At 45.8% G+C, this 19201-nt stretch overlaps 1 protein-coding gene across 1 annotated transcript in view; it reads left to right on the top strand.

The window, feature by feature from the left end:
* Positions 1-19201, top strand: part of LOC145357400 (phosphorylase b kinase gamma catalytic chain, skeletal muscle/heart isoform-like) — a 61077-nt gene that overhangs the window by 3223 nt on the left and 38653 nt on the right. The window contains exons 2-4 of the mRNA XM_080210726.1: positions 3207-3362; positions 12324-12499; positions 17432-17486. Coding sequence (XP_080066852.1) covers positions 3280-3362; positions 12324-12499; positions 17432-17486 — 314 coding nt within the window. The 5' untranslated portion in view covers positions 3207-3279. The remainder of the gene's footprint in view (positions 1-3206; positions 3363-12323; positions 12500-17431; positions 17487-19201) is intronic.

The raw sequence follows: 19201 nt of genomic DNA, 5'->3' as shown, positions 1-19201 counted from the left end.
CTATCTTTAAGGAACAATATAACTCCACCATCTTTTCCTTCCTGCCTGTCCTTCCGAAACACTGAATTTCCACCCTTGCTCATCTTGGAGACGTGACTACATAATGCCAACTATACCTTTACATTTATCTACGCATCTCACTCATTTTGAATACTCTAAACATTCAGGTACAAAAACTTAAGGTGGCCACTTTTAACATTTCTTATCTCTTTCCTACTATTTTTTACTCTGTCCTCATCTGACTCTGGCCCATGATTTCCCTACCTATCACTTTCCTTATTCTTCTTACTGTCTTTTCCTCTTGTTTTGACAGACAAGGGAATTAAGGGTTCTGGGGAGAAAGCGGGAAAGTGGAACTGATCCACTTCAGATCAGCCATGATCTTATTGAATGGAGGGGCAGGCTCGAAGGGCTAGATGGCCGACTCCTGCTCCTATTTCTTATGTTCTTTTTAATTTCCCCCTGCTCTGATTCCTTGCAAAGGTTCTAATGCTCCTGCCACATTAGTTTAAACCCTCCCCAATCACTCTAGGAAGTGGCCAAGGACATCAGTCCTGTACTCATCCTGTCGATACACCTCATAATCTTATACACCTCAATCATGTCCCCTCTCAGCCTTCTCTGCTCTAGATAAAATGATCTAAGCCTTTCCAGTATTTCTTCATAGCTCAAATACTCCATCCTGGGCAACATCCTGGTGAATAAACTTTGTCCCCCCTTCTAGTGCAACCACATCTTTCCTTTAGTGAGGTGACCAGAACAGCACGCTGTCCTCCAGCTGTGGCCTAACCAACGTTCTGTACAGCTCCAGAATTATCTCCTTGCTCTTGTATTCTATACCACAACTGATAAAAACAGATGTTCCACGTGCCTTCTTAACCATCCTATTCACCTGCTCTGCCACCTCCAGGGATCTGTGAGTCGGTGCTCCATCTGCTCCTCTGAGCTTCATTAAATACTCCCTTATTTTGTTACTTCTTCAAAGTGCATCACCTCACAGTCATCCCGTCTCCCGGGGCCTGGCTGAGAAGCCCGTCTCCAAATTCGCTTTTCTTTTGCTTCTGCCATGTTAATTTTCTTTTAAGTTCTTTTTCAATAAAAGAAAACCGTTTTAAAACTTGTATCAGTGCTGTCCTCTTGTCTCTTCAAACGAATGTGTAGACCCAACAGATGGCACAGCGCTTCTGCCTCACGGCCCCAGGGACTCAGGTTCGATTCCGGCCTCAGGTCACTGTGTGTGTTTGTGGAGTTTGTCCGTTCTCCCCGTGTCTTCATGGAGGTGCTCCGGTTTGCCTCGCACATTCCAAATATGTGCAGGTTAGGTTGATTGGCTATGGTGAATTGTCCCTTAGTATCCAAAGATGTGTAGGTTACTGGGATTAAGGGGATAGGCCTGGGGAAGATTATCTGTCAGAGTCAGTGCCAACTCAGTGGGCCAAATGGCTTCCTTTTACACTGTAAGGATTCTATGATTGAGCTATGAGGAGAGGCTGAATAAACTAGGCTTGTACTCGTTAGAGTTTAGAAGAATGAGGGGAGATCTCATTGAGACGTATAAGATGATGAATGGGATGGATAGGATAGAGGTGGAGAGACTCTTCCCGCTCAAAAAAGACAGTAGGACTAGGGGGCACAGCCTCAAGATAAAGGGGGGGCAAGTTAGATCAGAGTTGAGGAGGAACTTCTTCACTCAAAGGGTGGTGAATCTCTGGAATTCTCTGCCCGTTGAAGTGGTGGAGGCTGCCTCGCTAAATATTTTTAAGAAGCGGGTTGATGGGTTCTTGATAAGAGAGGGGATTAAGGGTTATGGGGAGAGGGCGGGAAAGTGGAACTGAGCCACGACAGATCAGCCATGATCTTATTGAATGGCGGGGCAGGCTCGAAGGGCTAGATGGCCTACTCCTGCTCCTATTTCTTATGTTCTTATGTTCTTAACCTTCTCAAACAGTCTACCATGTGGGACCTTGTCAAAGGCTTTGCTAAAATCCATGTAAACTACATCAACTGCACTTCCCTCATCCGCACACTTCTTTGAAAAATTCTATCAAATTTGTTAGGCGTGACCTCTGTCTGAAACTCATTCTCACTTGTTGTGAGTATTCCCAATTAACCTGTGCATTTCCAGGTGGACATTACTTTTCTCCTTCAGAACTTTCTCCAGTCGCTCCCCTATCACTGATGTGAGACTTACCGGTCTATCATTTCCTGGTTCATCTCTACCACCCTTCTTGAAAAGTGGAAACACACTGGTCATCCTCCAGTCCTCTGGCACTTCTCCCATGGCCAGAGAGGAATCACAATTTTGCATCAGAACCCCTGTAATGTCCAACCTCGCCTGGGATTCAATTCAACTGGACCTGGGCCACATGTACATATACAGCCTTATTTCTATTCTCTGTCAGGACTTAGAACATAGAACAGTACAACACAGTACAGGCCCTTCGGCCCTCAATGTTGTGTCGAGCTATGTCCAATCCCAAGATCAAGCTATCCCACTCCCTATCATTCTGGTGTGCTCCATGTGCCTATCCAATAACCGCTTGAAAGTTCCTAAAGTGTCCGACTCCACTATCACAGCAGGCAGTGCATTCCACACCCCAACCACTCTCTGAGTGAAGAACCTACCTCGGACATCCCTCCTATATCTCCCACCATGAACCTTATAGTAACAGCTATATCCACCTGAGGAACTAGGAAATAGCTACATCCACCTGAGGACTTGGACGGCACGGTAGCACAGTGGGTTAGCACTGCTGCTTCCTGGGTTCAATTCCTGGCTCGGGTCACTGTCTGTGTGGAGTTTGCACATTCTCCCCATGTCTGCGTGGGTTTCCTCCGGGTGCTCCGGTTTCCTCCCGCGGTCCAAAGATGTGCGGGTTAGGTTGATTGGCCATGCTAAGAAATTGCCCCTTAGTGTCCAGGGATGAGTGGATTAGTGGGTATAATGTGTAGGGATATGGCGGTAGGGCCTGGGTGGGATTGTGTTTGGTGCAGACTCGATGGGCCGAAGGGCCTCTTTCTGCGCTGTAGGGTTCTATAATTCTATGACTTTTGCCCCTTTCCAGTTCAGGTATTTACATGCACACTCTAATTTCCGATGAGGAAATTCTATGTACTGTTCTCATGTAAATTGTTATCTTGTGAGATAATGCTGTCACCCACACTGTTGTTATCGTTTAATATGCCTGTTCTCTCTTCTTTAATAGGTATCGATGCTGTAGTGAGGATATATATACACCTGCTGATTAATATTGTAGCTACTCCCATAAAGCAGAGAACATGACCCGTGAGGATGAGATGCCAGACTGGGAAGGAGCCCAGGAATTTTATGCTAAATACGACCCAAAGGATATACTCGGCCGGTAACATTTCCAGCCTTTCTTTGCCATTTATAATAACGTTGAAGTTAAATATTTCCTAATAATTATAAAATCAAATTTTGTCATCTTACTAAGTTGAGGCAACCATCATTTTTTTCAATGGATAAAAGCAAATTACCGTAGATGTGCAGGGTGGCACAGTGGTTAGCACTGCTGCTTCACAGCTCCAGGGTCCTGGGTTCGATTCCCGGCTCGGGTCACTGTCTGTGTGGAGTTTGCACATTCTCCTCGTGTCTGCGTGGGTTTCCTCCAGGTGCTCCAGTTTCCTCCCACAGTCCAAAGATGTGCGGGTTAGGTTGATTGGCCATGCTAAAATTGCCCCTTAGTGCCCAGGGATGTGTAGGTTGGAGGGATTAGCGAGTAAATGTGTAGGATATGGGGGTAGGGCCTGGGTGGGATTGTGTTCGGTGCAGACTCGATGGGCCGAATGGCCTCTTTCTGCTCTGTAGGGTTCTACGATGTTGGAATCCGGAACAAAAAGTGGTCACAGCCTTTGACAAAGGGTGATCTCAAATCAAAACATCAGCTCTTTTCTCTCCTTACAGATGCTGCCAGACCTGCTGAGATTTTCCAGCACTTTCTCTTTTTTTTTAAAAAACGGGCCTGATTCATTTCTGCCTCTTACTGGGTAAATGTTTATCTGAGTGGGAAATGCTTGAAACTAAATCAAAACTTGGGGCAAACTTTTCAGATAGGAAGGACCTGCAGACTGGGAAAAGTAGGGGATGGGGTCCAGATGCGAGCGTCTTACCCCCGTTTCCGACATACCCCACTTTTGCTATCTAGGGCAAGAGGATGTAGAACATAGAACATTACAGCGCAGTACAGGCCCTTCGGCCCTCGATGTTGTGCCGACCAGTGGAACCAATCTAATGACCCTCTAACCTAAACTATTCCAATGTTATCCATATGCCTACCCACTGACCATTCGAACGCCCTTAAAGTTGGCGAGTCCACAACTGCTGCAGGCAGGGCATTCCACGCCCTTACTACCCTCTGAGTAAAGAACCTACCTCTGACATCCGTCCTATAATTACCACCCCTCAACTTAAAGCTATGTCCCCTCGTGTTAGCCATCACCATCAAGGAAAAAGGCTCTCACTGTCCACCCTATCTAACCCTCTGATCATCTTGTATGCCTCAATTAGGTCACCTCTTAACCTTCTTCTCTCTAATGAAAATAACCTCAAGTCCCTCAGTCTTTCCTCATAAGACCTTCCCACCATACCAGGCAACATCCTGGTAAACCTCCTCTGCACCCTTTCCAATGCCTCCACATCTTTCTTATAATGCAGTGACCAGAACTGTACGCAATACTCCAAGTGCGGCCGCACCAGAGTTTTGTACAGTTGTAACATGACCTCACGGCTCCGAAATTCAATCCCTCTCCCAATAAAAGCGAACACACCGTACGCCTTCTTAACAACCTTATCAACCTGGGTGCCAACTTTCAGGGAGCTATGCACACCGAGATCTCTCTGCTCGTCGACACTACCAAGAGTTCTTCCATTAGCCCTATATTCTGTAATCCTATTAAAAGAAAATTTCAAAAAAATTTCAAAGAAAATCTCACCTGGACCACTTTGATTCATAGACCATAGCTGATGTGGCTTTTTTGTAGCCATATGGTGTAGGTCAGAAAAAGTATTGCCATCGATTGATGGAGTTACAACAGAGTTCTTTGTTACTATTGTCCAAGGATTATAATTATAATCATTATGACTGATTGGCTAAGTTTCAAAAGCTGCCTTCATCTCACCTTTCAGGTTATAATTTGACATTTTATGAAACAATAAAGTAATTTGATTTGGAGTGTGAATAGAGTCATACACAAAGAGTTTTTTTTAGCATAGAAAGAGGGTCTTTGGTACATGGTGTCCATGCTGGCCATAAGCACCTATCTATTCGATTTCCATTTTCCAGTATTTGGCTCGTATACTTGTGTGCTATGGTTTTCAAGTGTGCATCTAATTACTTCTGAAATGCTGTGAGCATTCCTGCTCTCCTACCCTTTCAGGCAGCGAGTTCCAGATTCCCAGCACTCTCTGGGTGGAAATATATTTTCTCACACCTCTTATAAACCTCCTGCCCCTTAACTTAAAACTATGCCCCTGGTTATTGACCCCTCTGCTAAAGTGAAAAGTTGCTTCCTATCCACACTATCTACGCCTCTCATAATTTTGTACACCTCAAACAAGTTCTCCCTCATTCTCTGCTCCAAGGAAAACAATCCCAGCCGAACCAGCCTCTCTTTCTAGGTGAAACACTCCAGTCCAGGCAACATCCTGGTGAATCTCCTCTGCACCCTCTATACTGCCATCACATCCTTCCTATAATATCGTGACCAGAATTGCACATGGTACTCTGGCTGTGGCCCAACAAGTGTGTTATACAGCTCCAACATAACCTCCCTGTTCTTATCTTCTATGCCTCGGTTATTAAGAACATAAGAAATAGGAGCAGGAGTAGGCCATCTAGCCCCTCGAGCCTGCCCCGCCATTCAATAAGATCATGGCTGATCTGATGTAGATCAGTTCCACTTTCCCGCCTGCTCCCCATAACCCTTATTTCCCATCTATCAGAAACCTATCTATCTGTGACTTAAATATATTTAGCAAGGCAGCCTCCACCACTTCAATGGGCAGAGAATTCCAGAGACTCACCACCCTTTGAGTGAAGAAGTTCCTCCTCAACTCTGATCTAAACCGCCCCCCCTTATCTTGAGGCTGTGCCCCCTAGTCCTGCTGTCCTTTCTGAGCGGGAAGAATCTCTCTACCTCTACCCTATCCCTATCTATGTTCTATGTTCTATCCATCCCCTTCATTATCTTATACGTCTCTATAAGATCCCCCCTCAACCTTCTAAATTCCAGCGAGTACAGACCCAGTCTATTCAATCTCTCCTCATAAGCTAACCCCCTCATCTCTGGTATCAGCCTGATGAACCTTCTCTGTACTCCCTCCAAGGCCAGTGTATCCTTTCGCAAATAAGGGGACCAAAACTGCACACAGTACTCCACACAAAGGCAGGTATCGCCTTCGCCTTCTTTATCATCTTATCTACATGTCCTGCTGCCTTCAGAGATCTTTGGACATGCAGCCCAAGGTCCCTTTAATCCTCTGTGCCTCCTAGGGTCCAAACAATCATTACACATTGTTACAACACAGACACAGTGTTTCCCTCTGCACAATTCTGGACCCACCTAAGGGATATACCTCACCTCGTAATCTTAAGTAAGTAAGTGTGTGTGAGATAGAAGGAAGCTACTAGTTTTGGTAAATTAAAGCAGGATCTGCCATTCTCTCATCATGAACAATTAATAAGCCTTTAGTTTAGAACTAGCGACAACCTTATTAAAACAATTAACAAACTGAATAAACTCCCCAGTAGAATGCTGTTCAAATTATATGACTCATTCAGGAATAATGAAATAAATCATTTCAGAATATAGTCAGTGTCAAACAATATATCAGGCATCTGTTGGAAGTATGAACTTTCTTCTGGTGCTTCAGTTTGGAATGCTTTGAGTTGGTTTTTCTTATTTAGATGGTGATTTGATGAAGACGTACATTAAAACTGCAGTATTTCACACAAGACCCTCACCTATCCTCTCCCCCAGGAGGTAGCAAGCACTCTCAAACTGTTATTTTCCCTTGTCCAGGCTTAAATACCTAGAATTATCTCATAATACTCCTGCAACTTGAGTTGCAAACACTCAAACTTGAATTCAATTAGTTCTGAGTCTGAGTGTTTGCTTTAAAATCATTGGTTTAATTTCAGACTGGTTTTGTTCTGCTGGAACTCTGCTTTGGACACAGATGTTGGCTTTCTGCAGCCTGCTTTCTGCAGCTTAAAATCCCAAATACAAAGACACATGTATTTAAAGAGACAATGCTATATGATTTATTTCGTATTTCTTAGCATTTCTTTTCGATATTTACATTTGTCAAACACCACGTTCTTAACCTTTTCTATGTGACTTTAAAACAATATCCCCTTGCCTTGTTAGTCAAAAAAATACAGTACAGCAAAAGAACAGACCACCAAGTCTGCGCTGACACATGACGTCTTTCTAAACTAAAGATCTTTTGTCTCTATGCGGTCTGTATCGCTCTATTCCCTGCCTATTCATGTATCTGTCAAGGTCGCTAAAATGTCGCTATTGTATCTCCTTCTACCACCTCCTGTGGGAGCGCATTCCAGGCACTTGGCAATATCTGTGTAAAGATAATCTGCCTCTCGCATTTCCTTTAAACTTTACCCCTTTAGCCGAAATTCTTCACTAATTACCACAACACCAATTGTGAACTTAATAATCATATCGTCAACATTCAGGTCCAGATCATTAATGTGTACTACAAACAGCAAAGGAAGCCAGCATTGATTCTGCGGAACACCAATCCTTGAAAGTGGAGTCACAGGTGGACAGAGAGTGGTGAAGAAGGCATTCAGCATGCTTGGTTTCATCGGTCAGAACATTGAATACAGGAGTTGGGACGTCTTGTTGAAGTTGTACAAGACATTGCTAAGGCCACACTTGGAATACTGTGTACAATTCTGGTCATCCTATTATAGAAAGGATATTATTAAACTAGAAAGAGTGCAGAAAAGATTTACTAAGATGCTACCGGGGCTTCTTGGATTGAGTTATAAGGAGACACTGAATAGACTGGGACTTTTTTCTCTGGAGTGTAGGAGGCTGAGGGGTGATCTTACAGAGGTCTAGAAAATAATGAAAGGTACAGATAAGGTAGATATTCAACATCTTTTCCCATAGGTAGGAGAGTCTTAAACTAGAGGGTACAGGTTTCAGGTGAGAGGGGAGAGATAAGAAAGGGTCCAGAGGGGGTTTTTTTTTTCATACGGTGGTGAGTGTTTAGAATCAGCTGTCAGAGGTAATGGTAGAGGTAGGTATGGCTTTGTCTTTTAAAAAGCATTTAGACAGTTACATGGGTAAGATGGGTATAGAGGGATATGGGCCAAATGCGAGCGATTGGGACAGGCTTAGTAGTTAAAAACTGGGTGGCATTGATAAGTTGGGCTGAAGGGCCTGTTTCCATGCTATGGACTCTTTGACTCAGTCACAAAAACAATGTTCGATCGTCATCCTCTGCCTCCTGTCACTAAGCCAATTTTGGATTCAGTTTGCCAAATTGCCCTGTACCCATGGGCTCTTACCATCTTTATTAGCTTCCCATGTGGGAGCTTGTCAAAAGCCACACTGAGCTCTCTCTCAACTACAATAACTCCACTGCTCTCATCTCCACACCTAGTCATCTGTTCGAAAAATTCAATCAAATTTGTAAGACAGGATCTCCCCCTGACGAAACCATACTGACTATCCCTGATTAACCCCTGCCTCTCCAAGCTGAAATGAATTCTGCCCCTCTGAATTTTTTCCAATAGTTTCCCTCCAACTGAAGTTAGATTCCATGGCCTGTAATTTCCTGGGGGGTTTTTTTCCCCCACTTCCCTTCTTGAATAATGGTAACATATTAGTTGTCCTCCTGATCTTTCGCACCTCTCGTGTGGGCAGAGAGGTTTTGATAATAAGCATCAGAGTCCTTGCAATCTCCTCCCTTGCCTCCCACAGAACCCTGAGTACATCTCGTAGAAACAGAGAAGGTAAAAGCGGGAGGCCATTCGGGCCTTTGAGTCTGCTCTGTCATTCATTTTGATCATGGCTGATTATCAAATTCAATATACTGATCCTCTTCTCCCTCCCATATCCCTTGATCCCTTTAACCCCAAGAGCTATCTAATTTCTTCTTGAAATCAGGTAATGTTTTGGCCTCAGCTACTTCTTGTGGGAGTGAATTCCACACACTCACCACTCTCTGGGTGAAGAAATTTCTCCTCACCTCAATTCTTATCATAAATATAACCCCCAGTTCTGGACTTCCCAAACATAGGAAGCTTTCTTTCCGAATTTAGGAAGAGCCTCTTCCATAACGGACCCCACACAACAGGATTATTAATGAACGCCTTCTTATTCCATCATACTATATCCTAATTGCCTGAGGGCAGTTAAGAGGCAACGACATTGTATTTGCTCTGGAGTCACATGTAGCTCAGACGGGGTAAGGGCGACAGACTTCTTTCCCGAAAGGACAATAAACTCAGAGGTGTACAGCATGGAAACAGGCCTTTGGCCAAACTTGTCCATGTTGCCCTTTGTTTTAAACCACTAAGCTAGTCCTAATTGCCTGCATTTGGCCCATATACCTCGAAACCCATCTTACCCATATAACTGTCTAAATACTAAATTATAAAATTGTACCCATCTCTACTACTACCTCTGGCAGCTTGTTCTAGACACTCACCACCCTCTGTGAAAAAATTGCCCCTCTGGACACTTTTGTATCTCTGCCCTCTCACCTTAAACCTAAGTCCACTAGTTTTAGACTCCCCTACCTTTGGGGAAAAGATATTGACTATCTAGCTGACCTATGCCTCTCATTATTTTATAGACCTCCGTAAGATCACCCCTAAGCCTCCATGCTCCAGAGAAAAAAGGTCCCAGTCTATCCAGTCTCTCCTTATAACTCAAACCGTCAAATTCTGGTAGCATCCTAGTAAATCTTTTCTGCAGTGTTTTGAGTTTAATAATATCCTTTCTATAATAGGGTGACCAGAATTGTGCACAGTATTCCAAGTGTGGCCTTACCAATGTCTTGTACAACTTCAACAAGACATCCCAACTCCTGTATTCAATGTTCTGACCAATGAAACCAAGCATGCTGAATGCCTTCTTCACCACTCTGTCCACCTGTGACTCCACTTTCAAGGAGCTATGAACCTGTACCCCTAGATCTCTTTGATCTGTAATTCTCCCCAAGGCCCTACCATTAACTGACTAAGTCCTGTCCTGGTTCAATCCACCAAAATGCATCACCTTGCATCTGACACTCATCACGATCCTGTTACAACCCGAGATAACCTTCTTCATTGTCCAGTATGCCACCAATCTTGGTGTCATCTGCAAACTTACTAACCATGCCTACTAAATTCTCGTCCAAATCAATATAAATGACAAATAACAGTGGACCCAGCACTGATCCCCGAGGCACAGCGCTGGCCTCCAGTTTGAAAAACAACTCTCTGCAACCATCTTCTGTCATCAAGCCAATTTTGCATCCATTTGGCTCCGTCACCCTGGATCCCATGAGATTTAACTTTATGCAACAACCTATCAAGTGGTACCTTATCACTGGCCTTACTAAAGTCCATGTAAACATTATCAACTGCACTGCCCTCATCTACCTTCTTGGTTACCCCTTCAAAAAACTCAATCAAATTTGTAAGACATGATTTTCCGCTCATAAAGCCATGCTGAATGTCTCTAATCAGTCCTTGTCTCTCTAAATGCCTGTAGGACCTCTCTCTCAAAATACTTCTACTCACCAGCCTGTAGTTCCCAGGCTTTTCCCTGTAGCCGTTCTTAAACAAAGATGCAACATTTGCCTTCCTCCAATCTTCAGGCACCTCACCTGTGACTATCGATGAGTCAAATATCTCAGCTCAGGGCCCTGCAGTTTCCTCCCTAGCCTCCCACAATGTCTACCAGAAGAGGATTTGAGTATAGAAGTAAGGATGTCTTGCTACAGTTATACAGAGCCTTGGTGAGACCACACCTTGAGTAGTGCACCCAGTTTTGGTCTCCTAGTCTGAGGAAGGACATCCTTGCGACTGAGGGAGTCCAGTGAAGGTTCGCCAGACTGATTCCCAGAACGGCAGGGCTGACATATGAAGACGGCAGGACCGACTGGATTGACTGGGGTTGTACTCACTGGAATTGAGAAGAATGAGAGGGGATCTCATGGTAACATCCTGATGGGACTGGATAGGTGAGATGCAGGAAGAATGTTCCCGGCATTGGGGAAGTCCAGAGCTAGGGGACACAGTCTGAAAGAAAAGGGGCAAGCCATTCAGGACTGAGATGAGGAAAAACTTCTTCACTCAGAGTTGTGAACCGTGGGATTCTTAGAACATAGAACCCTACAGTGCAGAAACAGGCCCTTCAGCCCATCGACCACAATCTCACCCAGACCCAATCCCCATACATTTACCCACTAATCCCTCTAACCTACACATCCCAGGACACTGAGGGGCAATTTCTTAGCATGGTCAATCAACCTAACCCGCACATCTTTGGATTGTGGGAGGAAACCCAGGCAGACACGAGGAGAATGTGCAAACTCCGCACAGACGGTGACCCGAGCCGGGAATCGAACCCTGGACCCTGGAGCTGTGAAGCAGCAGTGCTAACCACTGTGCTACCGTGACGCAGAAAGCTGTCGGGGCTACTTCGTAAGATATGTTCAAGAGAGAGCTGGATATGACCTTTGTGCTAAAGGGATCAGAGGGTATGGAGAGAAAGTGGGAGTGGGATACTGAGAGTGCGTGATCAGCTATGATCATATTGAATGGTGGTGCAGGCTCAAAGGGCCAAATAGCTTACTCCTGCACCCATTTTCCATGTTGGGGGAAAGGGAGTGTGAAGCAAGTGTGCTCAGAATCTTTTAAACAGTCTCTGCTTTTGTTCCACTGGAGCTGTCAGAGAGGCTGGCACAGTGGGTTAGCACTGCTGCTTCACAGCGCCAGGGTCCTGGGTTCGATTCCCGGCTTGGGTCACTGTCTGTGTGGAGTTTGCACATTGTCTGTGTGGGTTTCCTCCCACAAAAGATGTGCAGGTTAGGTTGATTGGCCGTGCTAAATTGTCAGGGAGATTAGCAGGGTAAATATGTGGGGTTACAGGGATAGGATGGGATTGTTGTCAGTGCAGGCTCGATGGGCCAAATGACCTCCTTCTCCTCAGTAGATTCTAAGAGTAAGGAGAGGCCACTGAGAACCGCACAGAAGATGCTCCTTCTGGGTTGATCACAATTACAGTCCAGAGTTTAGAAAGTTGAATAAGGAGTTTATTTACTGCTCTTTCCCCAGAGGCGTTAGCAGCGTTGTTAGACGCTGTTTGGAGAGAAAGACAGAAATTGAATATGCGGTGAAGATCATTGACATCACCTCTGAGCAACACACTGCGGAGGAGCTGGAAGAGATCTGTACGTCCACTGTTCAGGAAATCAGCATTCTCAAACAGGTCTCGGGACACCCACATATAAGTGAGTATGTCGGCTAGGCTAAACAAAAAACAGACAAGTGGAAATCAAGGCATTGAGTAAAGGCTTAGGTGCTGAGAGCTCCTGGCATCCTCCCTAACACTTGGAGACAGGCACCAGCCAAAGTTGTGGGGACTTTTGCAAAACATTAGATGCACTCAGGATCATTCCTAACAGTTAACAATACAGAATCTGTCACCATCCCCAGTTGTGTACCATCTCACAGACAAGGCAAGACCCAGCAAAGGTAGCAAATGGCATAACAGTACACACCCAGAAATGACTGGCCCTCAACATTTACTCTGGACCCCATTCAGTCTCATGGTATTGTACCAAATCCCCCCCCCTCCCCACCACACCCCCCCAATCTAACTATCTACCCTTGGCATTCACTGGCATCACCATCAGCCAGGTCCTTGTTAAACATTCCTGACTGAGAGCCCAGATATTGAGAAACAACTATAGCCCAAGAAAAACATTGCTTGATTGACATCTCTGTACAATTACAGAGTGAGAGAGCCAATGTTGACCTGCACTGGGTGAATAGGTTTGAAGTGCTTGCAGCTTCTGCTAGTGATATTTCCACCTGGATCTGAGTGATTCACACTCCACTGAAATGAGTTCATAGAATCATAGAACCCTACAGTGCAGAAAGAGGCCCTTCGGCCCATCGAGTCTGTACTGAACACAATCCCACCCAGGCCCTACCCCTATATCCCACCCACTAATCCCTCTAACCTACACATCCCTGGACACTAAGGGGCAATTTCTTAGCATCGCCAATCAACCTAACCCGCACATCTTTGGACTGTGGGAGGAAACCGGAGCACCCGGAGGAAACCCACGCAGACACGAGGAGAACGTGCAAACTCCAAGAATGTGCAGTTTTCAAGAAACTTCAAAGCTAGGCCTGAATGATTGTTTTTAAGCTTCCTTTAAAAAGATATTCTACTGTTTCTATAGAGTTGATTGGTTCTACAATGGGTGAATGGATTTGCAAGTTCTAGAGCTTGGCATTGAGGGGATGAGGGTGAATGGGTAGTGGGGCATAAGGTGGCATGGATGGGACATGGGGCATATGTGGGGGTTGAAAGGTGAGGGCTAGAGGACATAATTATTTTATTGCTACCAGGAGGAAGTACTCTGAAGTGAAAACACTCTCCACTTGGCTGGATAAGTATAACTCCAATACTCAAAGTGTAACACCTTCCAGGACAAAGCAATCCAACTGACTGGCACCATATTCAGCACCTTCAACATTCAATCCCTATGCCACTAACACACAGTAGCAGCAACGTGCATCATCTATAAGATGCACTGCAGCAACTCACCAAGGCTCCTTTGACAGCACCGTCCAAATAGATGACCTCTACCACCAAGAAGGACAAGGCCAGATGACACCGGATCACAGAATTGTTACAGTGCAGAAGGAGGCCATTTGGCCTATCCTGTCTGCACTGGCTTGCCAAACGAGTTAGTGCCATTCTCCTGCCTTTTCCCACACCACCGCACGTTGTTTCTACTCAAACAATCGTCTAATGCCTGCTCGAATGTCTCGGTCGAACCTGCCTCCACCACACTCCCAGGCAATGCATTCCAGACCCCGACCACTCGCTGTGAAAGAAGTTTCTCTCACCTCATACTTGCTCCTTTTTAATCTGTGCCCTCCTGCTCTTGACCCTTTTGCGAGTGGGAAGTTTCTGTTTATCTACTCTGTTCAGCCCCGTCATGATCTTGAACATCTCGATCACATCTCCTCTGAGCTTTCTTCTCTTCGAGGAGAACAGCCTCAACCTCCCCAATCTATCCTCATAACTGAAGTGTCTCATCCCTGGAACCATTCTTGTAATCCTCTTCTGCACTCTCTCCAACGCCTTCACATCCTTCCTATAATGTGGCACCCAGAACTGTACACAATATTCAGCTGAGGGCTAACTAGTGTCTTGTATAATTTCAGCATAATCTCCTTGATCTTGTTCTCTGTGCCCCTATTAATAAAGCCCAGAATACTGTCTGCTTTATTAAGTGCTCTCTCTACCTATTCTGGCATCTTCAGTGATCTACGCACAAGTACACTCAGCTCCCTCTGCTCCTGCACCCTTTAAGAATTTTACCCCTCTTCTTACCAAAATGCATCACCTTACTCTTTTCCGCATGGAACTTTATCTGCCACGTAGCATAGAGTCATCATAGAAACCCTACAGTGCAGAAAGAAGCCCTTCAGCCCATCGAGTCTGCACCGAATACAATCCCACCCAGGCCCTATCCCCATATCCCTACGTATTATACCCACTAATCCCTCTAATCTACACATCCCTGGACACTAAAGGGGCAATTTCTTAGCACGGCCAATCAACCCAACCCGCACATCTTTGGACTGTGGGAGGAAACCCACGCAGACATGGGGAGAATGTGCAAACTCCCACACAGACAGTGACCCGAGCCGGGAATCAAACCCAAGTTCCTGGAGCTGTGAAGCAGCAGTGCTAACCCACTGTGCCACCCCAGTAGCACATATCTGTCCACTCCACCGACTTGACTACATCCTTTTGAGCTTCTACACTGTCCTCTTCACAGTTCGCAACACTTCAAAATTTTGCATCGTCGTACCTGGGAACACAAGAGGTAGGAGCAGGAGTAGGCTAAGAGGCCCTTCAACCACTGGTGATTCAGTCCGCCTTGTTGTCCAACGAGGGGCATACACGCGATGGGTCGTACGTGGGCTGCTCTTGGATGTTTCAAGAGTAGCCTAGTGCTTCACGTCATTAGTGTGTGCCTAAACTGGACCAGATGCTGGGCAACATGACAGCTCAGTGACTATCACTGTTTGCTGTGCAGACACATGGATTTAGGTCGGTGTCTGTGGGAGTTTGCGCATTCTCCCCGTGCTTGCGTGGGTTTTCTCCGGGTGCTCCGGTTTCCTCCCACACCCCAAAGATGCGCTGTTAGGCTGATTGGTGTAACAAATTGTCCTTAAATTAGCCTTCCATCAATGTGGAGTGCCATAAGCATAGACAAGGGTCATGGGTGGAGAGGGGGACTCACAATGTTAAGATGGCGGCGCGGGCTCGTTGGGCCGAAGGGCCTGTTTCCCGGGCTGTGTTGTTCTTTGGTCAACCTGCCTCGCCAACTCACTCACCATTTTGACTTGGAAATATTTTGCAATTCCGTCACTATCGCTGAACCAAAATCCCGGAGCTCCCTCCCTAACAGCACGGTGGCTGTACCTACACCACACAGACTGCAGCGACCCAGGATGGCAGCTTGCCACTACCTGCTCAAGAGCAATTAAGGCAATAAACTTTGGCCCCCATCAGTGAAGCCAATGTACCAGAAAATGCTGATACATCAGGTCCAGCGCACGGCTGAGAAGCAGCAAAGCTTACATCAACACATTACGAGCATCAAACTTTCTACTCCAACGGCAGGAGTCTCTCAAACAATGCATAGAACGCTTTCTGCCTGGCCCCTCTCACCTCCGAGCGATGAACAGTTTAGTTGTGGCTGACTGATCTGCTGTTCAGCAAACCCAACCAAGGATGAGAATTTAACACAATGAAAGAGCTGGCGCAGAGTGCTGGGTGACCAGCTGAGCTCTGGGGCAGTGGTGGAATTCAGAGCAGGCGGAATGCCAGTGACTGTCCTCAGACTGTGAGAGCTGAGATGAGATAGTGATCATAGCTATCGAGAATTCCAGAGAGGTGACTTCCACTGGCAGCTAATGTTAAAAGGCTCTTTGAGCGGCAGAGTTATATTCCAGGAAGATTTCAGGAGTGAGGAAAGAAAATAAGTAAAATCAACAATAAACAGGATGTGGAGGCTTTGGAGAGGGTGCAGAGGAGGTTTACCAGGATGTTGCCTGGTATGGAGGGGAGGTCCTATGAGGAGAGACTGAGGGATTTGGGGTTGTTTTCGCTGGAAAGAAGGCGGCTAAGAGGGGACCTTATTGAAACATATAAGATGATTAGAGGTTTAGATAGGGTGGACAGTGATAGCCTTTTTCCTCGGATGGAGAAAGCTAGCACGAGGGGGCATGGCTTTAAATTAAGGGGGGGTAGTTATAGGACGGATGTCAGGGGTAGGTTCTTTACCCAGAGGGTGGTGAGGGATTGGAATGCCCTGCCTGCTGCAGTTGTAAATGCGCCTAGTTTGGGGGCGTTTAAGAGATCCGTGGATAGGTTTATGGATGGAAAGGGATTGGTTTAGGTTAGAGGGTCATTGTTTTTTAACTGGTCGGCGCAACATCGTGGGCCGAAGGGCCTGTTCTGCGCTGTAATGTTCTATGTTCTAAAGGGGAAAAATGTGTCAATTTCCAGCAGATCTGGTAGAATCTGTGATAAACAGAGTAAGAAGTCTCACACATGCTGGGCACCACGACAGCTCAGTGACTATCACTGATTGCTGTGCAGACACATGGATTTGTGTCGGTGTCTGTGGGAGTTTGCGCATTCTCCCCGTGCTTGCGTGGGTTTTCTCCGGGTGCTCCGGTTTCCTCCCACACCCCAAAGATGTGCTCTTAGGCTGATTGGTGTAACAAATTGTCCCTAAATTAGTCTCCCCTCAATCTGGTTTCCAATGTGGAGAGCCATAAGCGTAGACAAGGGTCACGGGTGGAAGAGGGGACTCACAATGTTAAAATGGCGGCGCGGGCTCGTTGGGCCGAAGGGCCTGTATCTCGTGCTGTGTTGTTCTTTGTTCTTTCTTTGTTCAACCAGTTTATTTGATAGTAATCCCACCGCACTAGTGGTGTTTACTGTCAAATAAACCTGTTGGACTTTAACCTGGTGTCGTGAGACTTCTCACTGTGTTTACCCCAGTCCAACACCAGCATCAGAATCTGTGGTAACAGCATTTTAAATGTCAGATTTCCAACATCTATCGCGGTTTGTTTCTCGATAAATAAAATGAGTTACACGATTGTTCTTTCTGCTCCAGTTTCACTAAAGGACTGCTATGAATCCTCCACTTTCTACTTCCTGGTGTTTGATCTGTAAGTATGGAATTTGTTGACACAATCCTACAAGGGGGAGAAAGCTGGGACATACACAACCGGGACGGTCTGCCCCTGAACCACACTGGGACCAACATCCTTGTTGGGAGGTTTGCAGGTGCTACTGGAGGAGGACACAGAACAGGAGGGAAACAGAGATACATCATACCAGATAATATCAATTAATATCAAGGGTAGGAGTCTTAGCTGGGTTGAAGAGCAGAAGGATCTTGGGGTCCGGGTCCATAGGACTCTTAAACCGGCCTCGCAGGTGGAGGATGTGGTCAAGAAGGTGTAAGGTGTACTGGCCTTCATTAATCGAGGGATTGAGTTTAGGAGTCGGGAGGTAATGCTGCAACTTTATAAGACCCTTGTCAGACCCCACTTGGAGTACTGTGCGCAGTTCTAGTCGCCTCACTACAGGAAGGATGTGGAAGCTATTGAGAGGGTGCAGAGGAGATTTACAAGGATGTTGCCTGGATTGGGAGGCATGCCTTATGAAGATAGGTTGAGGGAGCTCGGTCTCTTCTCCCTGGAGAGATGAAGGTTGAGAGGTGACCTGATAGAGGTTTATAAGATGTTGAGAGGTATAGATAGGGTGGATTCTCAGAGGCTATTTCCCAGGGCTGAAATGGTCGCTACGAGAGGACACAGGTTTAGGGTGCTGGGGAGCAGGTACAGAGGAGATGTCAGGGGTAAGTTTTTCACTCAGAGGGTGGTGAGTGAATGGAACCGGCTGCCGTCGATGCTGGTGGAGGCGAACTCGCTGGGGTCTTTTAAAAGACTTCTGGATGAGTACATGGGATTTAATGGGATTGGGAGTCACAGATAGTTCTATGGCTTGGTAGGTATAGATGTGATCGGCGCAACTTGTGGGCCGAAGGGCCTGTTTGTGCTGTAGTGTTCTATGTTATGCTATGTCTATGTATGCTCCAGATGAACAGCTTTCCAGCAGTATAGCTCCCTCTTTCTCCAGTATTGGTGAATCAAACCCCATTCTCCTCCATCAAACCTTGAGCTGCACAATTAAGGTTCTGTTCACATTTACCCAATGGTAATTTCTTTATAGCTCAGGTGACAATCCAGAACTTTATGTTTCTGCTTTTTAATTTCATTCTCAGCTGTCCGTGATCCCTCAGAAGAAGTTCTCTTGTTGTCATTGCTACACATGTGGACCATGACAGCTGTATCCTGCTCCCCTCACTCCAACTTCCTTCCCAGCACTGAGGGAATGCCTTTAACCTTAACACCTGAGTTACTTGTGTAAGGATCTTGTCAAAGTGGATTCGGGTGGAACTTTCCATTATTTTGATAATTGGTTTTGGGTGTGAATAGCATACAAGGGCTTGTTTCTGTGCTGTAAAACTCTATGGATAGACACAGGTCTTTAGACCAAAGAAGGCTGAGGGGAACCTGATTAAGGTTTATGAGATTGAGGGATTTGGACAGGGTGGATAGACAGCAGCTGTTCCCCTTGGCTAAAGTGTCAATAAACAGGGGGCATCTTTCTAAGGTGAGGCGCAGGAGGTTCAGAGGGGATTTGGGGAAAAGATTATTTTCGTTTGATTTATTATTGCAGATGTATTGAGATACAGTGAAAAGTATTGTTTCTTGCACACTATAGAGACAAAGCATACCATTCATAGAGTACATAGGGGAGAAGGAAAGGAGAGGGTGCAGAATGTAGTGTTACAGTTCATTCAGAGGATGTGGGA

Source organism: Carcharhinus amblyrhynchos, chromosome 23 (assembly GCF_965287045.1).
Source record: "Carcharhinus amblyrhynchos chromosome 23, sCarAmb.v2.hapA, whole genome shotgun sequence".
In the NCBI taxonomy this organism is placed as follows: Eukaryota; Metazoa; Chordata; class Chondrichthyes; order Carcharhiniformes; family Carcharhinidae; genus Carcharhinus; species Carcharhinus amblyrhynchos.
This window is presented reverse-complemented; position numbering and strand designations above follow the sequence as displayed.